Genomic DNA, 9,253 nt, shown 5'->3' with positions numbered 1-9,253 from the left:
CAATGTCATAAACAAGATGTCCACAAAATATTTGTGAAAAAGGAATAAGACGAAGGAAGTATGTAGAAATAATAATAATAATAATAATGAGTGCACACGTATGGCTTATAATAAAATGCACCAAATACTGTGTACAGTGGGAGACAGCTAAGCAATGGACAGACACACACGTTTCTAAAATATGGGGCCCACTTTTTTGTCATTCAAATTAGCGACACTTTTTATATGACCTCATCTTCTCATACTCCATTGGCGGCGTGCTTTCTTTTCTTTCGCCACGTGTTTCTTCTATTTGACCCTCCAACCCTTTATTGGCTCATCTTTCAACCTATTTCAATTAGCTTATCATATTACCAACATGTATGACTATTTCACACTTAATCAAAGATCGAGTTAGAGCTGTGAATATAAAGAAATTTGATTGGTAGCATCACTTACGAATGAGTATTGGAATAGGTAATCTAAATTTAATTGAAGTTCCAAGTTGAACTGCAAATACCAAGTGAAAAAACAACAATAGGAACAGTTATTATACAAGAAGACTGCAGAACCTGCCATAGTTTAGTTTTAATGACGTATTTTTTTCTTTCGAAACTCGATTAAATTTAAATCTGCGCGAGAGTTATTATCTGAAGCAACACTATCAATAAAAAAAAATTAGTACTGTAATTCATTTTCAGAGACCGCCGAAGCAGACCTCTGTTTGATGAGGTATCAACTAGGAGTGTGCAAAAATCGAATCGATCAATAAATCGAAACGAAAAAATGTTATTGGGTTAAGTTTATTGGGTTTATAAAAAAAAGTTATTGGGTTACTGATTTGGTTTCGATTTTTACTATTGGGTTATTGGATAAATCAATAACCCAATAAGACGATAAAAATTTATTACTTTACCCTTCCTAAATATTAATAATTTAATATATAACTAGACACTTTTACGAGGAACCATTTTGTTTATGTAAATATTGGCTCTTTTGGGTTGTTTAATAAAGGGATCCTGAGTCCATATTTAATTTTTTTAAAAAAAATAATATCAAATTATTAGAACTCTATCCAGTTCACACTGCAATTGTAGCTATTTGATTTTAGTTTGTCTTGTGAACTTTTTGATTTTAGTTTTAGTTTGTAATTGTAGGTTGTAGCTTTTGCAAATTTATAAAGGATTAACTTCAAAAATTTTGTACTATGTTTTGACGGTGACATGTAATTATAGTCTTCGTACTATATTTTCTCTTATTGATGTAATTTCTCATTATCTTTCTTGTTTCACTATATCAAAGCATTTAGAGAAGTAAGAAGTCATAAAATATTTTACGGACATTTTCTTATTGGGTAAATCGAAAATCGAATCGATAACAACCAAAAACCAAAAATTGATAAAAAATATCTTATTAATTTGTTATTGGGTTAGCATATTTAAAAATCGAAAACCGATAAATCGAACCAATAATACATATAATCGAACCAAATGGACCGATGCACACCCCTAGTATCAACAGTTGTATTTGTGTGCTTTCACATAAATATTTGAATACGAAATACCCCTTTTCTGTTTTTTGTTTTCTCCCTTATGTTGTTACTCGCTCTTTTAATTATTTATCCATTTTTGAATTAACACACGTATTAAAGAAATAATAATTAATATAATGAGTTTATCATTTTACTTTTGTTAATTATTTCCTTCACTTTTTTTATATGTTATCCTTATATAAATAGTTGGTCCATAATATCTATCATTTCATAAAATCAATGCATGAATTACAATTTCTTCCTATTTTATCATTTTGAGTTACTAGCCTTAAAAATATACATTTGACTAACATAAAAAAAATGAATAATTCATGTTTATTGATCAAATTTTAATTAATTAAAATAAATTAACTCATTCATTGATTAAAAAGTTAACTTCAAAAAAAATTAAACAAGGGTAGAATATAAACTACTTAATTTCCTAATGCACATAAATTTAAAAATGGTGACATATAAGATAAAAAAATTTATCCTTTCTTGATTTGTCAAAATAAATAAATAGAAAAAAAAAATAGATGAATAATTAGGAACATAAGGAATATTTTTATTGAAATCTAACAAATTCCCTAATAGATACATTTGTTTGAGTATTATCATTTAAGTAAAACTACACAACCAAATATCATCAAAATTAAACATTCAGAGCCAATATACATAATCAGACAAATAATTAACAAATCGAATTGCCAAAAATTTACATCCACATTTTATTCCTTTCTCCTCCTTTCTATTTTTCATTATTTTTGTCTAATATGTACCAAAACTTCAGCTATACAATAACATACAGAAATAGAAAAAAAATAAATCAAACACTTTTATTCTCAAAATATCCTTAACCCAACCCGGCCCATTCAACACCCGACCCTACTTGACTTGACTCACAGAGTTCACAAAGTCAAAGTCAACGTCAAATTTAATCCGCTACGCAACCGCGCACGTTAGTGTTGATTCAAGTTATCCCACAAAGATGCGCATTTCCTTTTTGCAAATCCAACTCTCTTTTTTTCTAAATCATAAACAACTTCAAATCCTTGTTGAAAATAATTTCCTAATATCCCTGCGGGCCCACTTTCCCCTTCATCACCACCGCTCATCAACATCACACATCCTACTTTCCTTTTCACTTTCTCATCATCAACGAACTCATAAAAATAGTTTCTCCTGGGCATCACCACACTGGAATTTCCCCCAAAATGTAGTAACAGCTGCGGCACATTTTTTGAACCGGAATCCATGTAGTAACACGGGCGAAGCCCGGTTCTTTCTTCAACCGGGTTTGCTCTTTTAAGAATCGGTCCAACTCTCCGGTCGAATTCTGTCACCACTGTTTCATAGAACTTCAAAGGTAACATAGTAAAAGTCGTACCGGAATCCACCACCATTCCGCCGTTTCCTCTTCTGTCAACTCGACGTAAGCTCGCCGGCGCTTGAATCTTTATTTTTCCGATAGATACACCTTCGAGTCCGACGCTGTAGAAATATGGGTGTTTTGGGTTTTCGAGCATTGGGGTGTAAGCGTAATCGGAGTAATAATTCTTCATCTGTTTCATTTTTTCATCGACTGAGTATCGACCGAGAATGAGCGGACTCGGTCGATTAACTTGATTGGTGTCAAAAGAGTGAGAAACTAAACAATAAGAGAAGTAATTTCCGATTTCCGGTGAGTTATTCGCAAGTTGCGCCGGCAACGAAAGAGTTCCCCGGCCAAACCCAGCTACTCCGATTGGTTCACCAAGAGCACTGTGAGCACACCCAAATGTAAAATTCTGCAAAATCAATGACGGAGATGACATGGGTATCGATAATTCATCGCTGTAAAGCTTCGCGATGAAACTTCCATCACCATAAGCATAATAAAAAGGGGGACACGAATAACCCTTGCAATCAGAAATTTCAACATCTTCAAGTGGGCATTTCGCAATAGTGCAGAGGTCTGAGGACGGTAGCGAAGAGTGGACGGCGGAGCAAGCACGTGACTTGCACGAGACAGGGACGGCGGAGGTGAGGTTAATAGGGCCAGGGTTAGGGATAGAGGTAGGATTATACTTCCCTTCACAGAGAATACAATCAAAGGGGTGACAGGGGAGCCAAACGACATCGCTACCAGTATCCATGTATAGCGAAATAGTCTGAGACCCAAGTGAAAAGGAGAGAGTGTAATCACTTCCCGGAGTTAGAGGAAGAGAAACTTGACGGTGGGGATGACGGTGGTGGTGGAGGCGAGAAGCGGAGCGAACGGTGGTGGATTTGAGAAGATGATGAGTACTGTTGAATTGGGTTCTTGAAAAAGAATGCTTTAAAGGGAAAACCAACGTTCCAGAAGCAGAATAGAAAAGGAACAGAGAGATGAAAACGAAAATAGTGAAGAAAACAGAGCAAGAAGAAGCCATTGTTGATGAAAACAGAGTATTGTTTCAAATGAATAAATTAACAGCTGAAAACTGTACTGTACCTTATCTTTTATGTACACAGACTCACAGATAGAGAGAGAGAGAGAAGAGAGATTTTGCTTTGTTTGTTGTATATAAAAGAGTGGAAGAAAACAGAGGTTTATAAAGGAGGTGGCAGAGGAGAAGAGGACGAAGCTGCTGCTGCTACTGGTTTGGTGAGGATTTAGGGGAGGGTTTATGAGAAATAGTAATCTTTTAATTGTACATAAAAAGGAGGGCCATTGCCAATTGCCAAAGCCTTTCTCTTTGAACTCAAACATTCCTACTCGTGGTCCGGGATGGTTCAGTTGGTTTGGAGGTGGCTAGAATCGATCCATCTTAATGTCTTATCGTATAATACTTGCTAAGTTCGGTTTATATTTTAAGTTATTTTTAATTTTGTCAAACACTCTTAAAAGTATGTTTGATCAATTTTTAAATCAATTCAAACAAGCTCTAACTCTATCGTTACAATTTACATGGAATGATTTAAAGTCAAATAGATGATTTATTTTAATTCATAATTTTACTTTATTTTTAAAAAATGATAATTTTATGTCTAATGAAATAGTGTCTCATGATTGGCCAAGTGAAGATGGGTTTCCAAGACCCAAATCAAAATAATGAATGGGGTAAGTGAAGATTCTTTGATATTCAATGTTACAAACTTTTTCTAAACTCGAATTTCAAATGTTATTTTTGTAACTTCAACTCATATAGTCCAAATTCATATAAATATTTTAACATTTGTAAAAAGGAAAATCACACTATGTTGGAAAGCTTTTTTTGGCAACTTGATTAATTCAAATTCGTATCAGAAAATACTGATTAAGATAAAATATTCTTCAATAAAAATGACTATATTCAAAGGACTCGAATAAAAATCCTATGATTAAAGTGAATACTTATTTCTTTAGTACGAAGGGAGCAGTAAAAAGTAGAGTAAATAGTAATATGCTATCGTTGTAGAGAAGTAAAGACAAGTGAATCCAATTTGGTGCTTGCACGAAACGTACAATTCAGAGAATGGGTAAAAACAACTTGGAAGTGACTGCATGACCTAATAACTCCATTTCATCAGGGGTTTGGTATATCATCTACTATAATTTTAACTTTTACACACCGTTAGATCATTTAAAAGATACGTATAAATAAGCTTTTAGGACCAAATATACCCTTAATATATTTGATGTAGAGCAATTTTTATTATTCTACTAAGTTCAAATCAGTAAACTAAAAAAGTTTTAGAAATAGAAATCAGAAACTATTTAAGATAAATATATCTGAAATCACATCATTCACTGTTTGTCCTTAAGGAAATTCAACCTTATTGTACTCGAGGTCATGAATTATTTCCTCCCAAGATAAAACGAATATACATGTTATTGGTATAGCAGTAACTTATATTCTAGTAACTTCGACAAACTCAAAAGTCTGTAATAAATCACACAAAGACTCAATATTTACGTGTAAGAAAATATGCAGAAGAAGTAATTATTCATTGGGTAATGCTAAATGACCAGAAAACTTGGTCAGGATTTGGCTAGAAAATTTAAAAAGTGTACAATATTTTTTTTATTTTAAAATAAACTGATTTTTTTTCCATTTTTTAGTTAAAATGTATTAAAGTTAAAAGGGTAAAAATATTTTAAAAAATAAAATAACATAGAAAAAATATCATTCTGGCCAAAATGTCTTTTTCTTATTCAATGCTGAAAACTAAGAGTAAACCTCATCATTTATAGCCAAAAATATTGGTTGAAAAGGCGTGAACTCATCTATTCAAAATAAGTTTGGTGTTTGTTGGAAGAAACGCAGGTCCTTCCTAAATTTTTGTTCTGCGGATTAATAAATTAATCGAAATCGAGTGACGATGTGCAGAAAAAACTCTTGAGGTGTTTCTATATATGAACACAAAAATTTTCCTTTTTTTTATCCTTTCATATTTCACCTTTATCTTTAAAGTTTTGATTTTATAATTTTATCTTCGATTTTAAAAATAAAAATTATTTATACTGACGATATGACGTCCATACTCATATGCTTTCAAATGAGGGGACGGGCCGTTGCGTATGGAATGGTGTGAATTGTGATAGTCGTATAGTGTCATTATGTAGGAGGAAAAGACATGAAATTGATGGAGATTGGGGATTCCCCACTTCATTTTGGTCCACTTTCTACTTCATAAAATGTTTTATAAAATGTTGGTATGTGGTAAGAATATTTTGTATCTATACACCATTCAAAATTTAATTATGTATGGAGTTAAAAAAAACAAAAATTTACTAGACACCAATATATTCTTATGTCTATTATAATTTGGATGTATCTTGAGTTCTTTGAATCTTGTGTAAGTCATTTAAAATAGTTTTATAATTCCTCCGTTTTATATTATATAGCTCTGATTGACCTGACATATTTTTAAAGAAAATTTAATTAAGAGTATATTTTATTAAATCAATATTATTAATACTATTTAGGAACTATAAATTTTGCTATTATTATTGTATATAATTATTTAATATTAAGAATAGTATAAAAAATTATTTGATTTGCTAAAATATTTATTTCAATATATGAGTTAAGTAAAATGAAACAACATATGAAGAAATCCAGGTTGTCCCTAATAACAATTGTTTTTGTATGAATTGGGACATAGTGAGTCATTAGTTTGGTTTATGAGATAAAATAAGGATATTTCAAAATTAAATTTGAATAATTTATACTTTGTTTAGGTATAAATCATATTTCTAAAGTGAAATAAATTAATTCAAAAGTTTAAAAATTATATTTTTAATACCGAGACAACTTAATCTGTGAATCAAATAACTCCTATAGGTTTAAAGTTATAGTGAAGCATAATGAAACTCTTTTTTTTGTGCATTTTCACAAGATTTTTTTTTAAATATGTATGAAGGGGTCAAATTGTTTTGGGGTGAAACATCATATTCAATTGAAAATGAACAAAGTACTAGCATATTTTAAAAAATATACATTTTCAAAGGCTTGTGTAATTGAATTTGAATGGAAAGGCATCTTTATTAGTTGAATTGACCGTTCTTGTCTCATATTAAACGTTTCCCACTCTTATTTTTTCGTTTGATTAGGGAACGAGTTATCTTGAAATTGTTATTCTATTTTTAATGAGGGAAAAAAATTATAATATTGAGATAAGTTACCCAAAAATTCCAACTAAATATAAAAGGTACTCATTCTAAAATTAATTATTTTTAATTCCTCATATCAAACGAATCAGTATAAGGATAATTATTCTATGCATGCAATAATATTAGGAGTCATTTGATTTGTCGATTAAATAATTTTGAAATTATAATCTTTGGAATAATTTATTCCACTTGGAATGTGGGATAAATAACCTCAAATTTGATGGGATAAACTTATACTATATTATTTAATTATTGACTTATATAAATCTATCATGGGATTATAATTATTCTTATCCAAGTGCATGGATTTAAAGCAAACAGTTACTTTCAGTATAAGCAAGTGGATAAAATTATAGATTTTGAGTCCTTTTTTGATTAAATATTTACATTTTAACTAATCCAAATTAGTTAAAATCTTCTATAATCAGTTTATGAAGGAGAGATGAATGATAACAAGAGATTTGTAGTATTATTACGATTTCAATGATCTTGAATAACGTGAACAATTTTTTGAAACAATTCAATATAGATCTTCTCTTTTGTATAACTAAAGGGTTGCTTGATTAAGCGTATAAGTTAGTCAAACTAACTTATAAATATTTTTTCACTTATTTACATATTTAGTGAATAAAAAAAATTCTTATAAGTCAAAATCATAAAAGAAAAAAAGGGTCATAAATTGAACACTCATAATTTATTTATTTTCAACTTATAATCACTTTTTGTTTGATCAAATCTTTTACGATTTTAACTTCATAAGCAATGGAGAATAGGACGTTTGAGTAAACTTGAAGTATTAATACTTAGTTTTCTAGTCAAAGTAGAGACTAAATATGAGTCTATTCATTATGAAAAAACAGTACAAACTTGAAGTATTAATAGTTAATTTTATAGTCAAAGTCAAAATCATAAAAGAAAAAAAAGGGTCATAAATTGAACACTCATAATTTATTTATTTTCAACTTATAATCACTTTTTGTTTGATCAAATCTTTTACGATTTTAACTTCATAAGCAATGGAGAATAGGACGTTTGAGTAAACTTGAAGTATTAATACTTAGTTTTCTAGTCAAAGTAGAGACTAAATATGAGTCTATTCATTATGAAAAAGCAGTACAAACTTGAAGTATTAATAGTTAATTTTATAGTCAAAGTATAGACTAAATATGAGTCAATTCAATACGAAATCATAGTTTCTCCGTTCACTTTTACTTGTCTATTATATTAGATGTATATTTTTATTTTTTACTTTGTCACTTTTAGTATTAAGAGTGTAGCCTAGTAGGATCAAAATAGTTCATTCGAACCTAGCTATTTCAGCGGAAAATTATAGTTTATAAATTATTATAATTATTATTTTTATGTATATATAATAGATATTGAACCTCCATTAACTTTTTTGTGAGTTTTACTTTTCATATTTTGAACCGTCTTTGTAACGACTTGTTCCCGTCGTTATAGAAAAACCAACGGGGGGGAATTTTGGGTAGGAAAATTTTTTCGTAGTAACTTGAAATCTCCAAACCTTGTCCAGATTTGGACGAAATCAAAGTCATTAAGGTGTAGGGAAATCTGGTAACAATCGGGTGATTTATTTATGATTATGATTACATGGGTGGATAGATAACTCGTTAAGGAATCCGTACGACTTTACGGAATTGAATTCAGGCGAGTAGAACTCCCAGAATCAATCTTAGCGTGAAAGGTATTTTCTGAGCGTCATGGATTAGAGGTGTGTTGTGAAATGAGAATTTTGAAATTCTTTAAATACCTCACTGGTTCGTGCAAGCCGCTTTGGTGGGGGTTTTGGCCGCTCTGGTGGGGCTTCTAAACGACGCGACTTAAAGTCGTTAATAAACCCCTAAATGACCTTATTATGCACTTTTCGACTTTTAGAGCTAAAGAACGAACCCCAGCGACTCCTACTCGTTTTTCACCATTCTTGAGGCTAAAGGTAAGTTTTTCACTCCCCGAATCCTTTTTTCGATCCGTCGAACGTAACAAAATGAGTGAATATTGATGGAGGAGGGTTTTGTTATAGATTCTATGGTGGAAACAACTCTAATTTGGATAATTGGGATCATGAGTTTGATCCAGGGTTCATAGAATTGTTAGTAATTTGGGTA

At 30.8% G+C, this 9,253-nt stretch overlaps 1 protein-coding gene across 1 annotated transcript; it reads right to left on the bottom strand.

Moving 5' to 3' along the window:
- Nucleotides 1-2,054: 2,054 nt before the first annotated feature.
- Nucleotides 2,055-4,207, bottom strand: LOC125841972 (probable aspartyl protease At4g16563). Its single transcript, XM_049521160.1, has one exon. The coding sequence runs from the start codon at nt 3,919-3,921 to the stop codon at nt 2,470-2,472; it is 1,452 nt and encodes a 483-aa protein (XP_049377117.1). The 5' UTR covers nt 3,922-4,207; the 3' UTR covers nt 2,055-2,469.
- Between the last annotated feature and the right edge of the window lie 5,046 nt (nt 4,208-9,253).

Source organism: Solanum stenotomum, chromosome 10, assembly GCF_019186545.1.
Source record: "Solanum stenotomum isolate F172 chromosome 10, ASM1918654v1, whole genome shotgun sequence".
NCBI lineage: Eukaryota > Viridiplantae > Streptophyta > Magnoliopsida > Solanales > Solanaceae > Solanum > Solanum stenotomum.
This window is presented reverse-complemented; position numbering and strand designations above follow the sequence as displayed.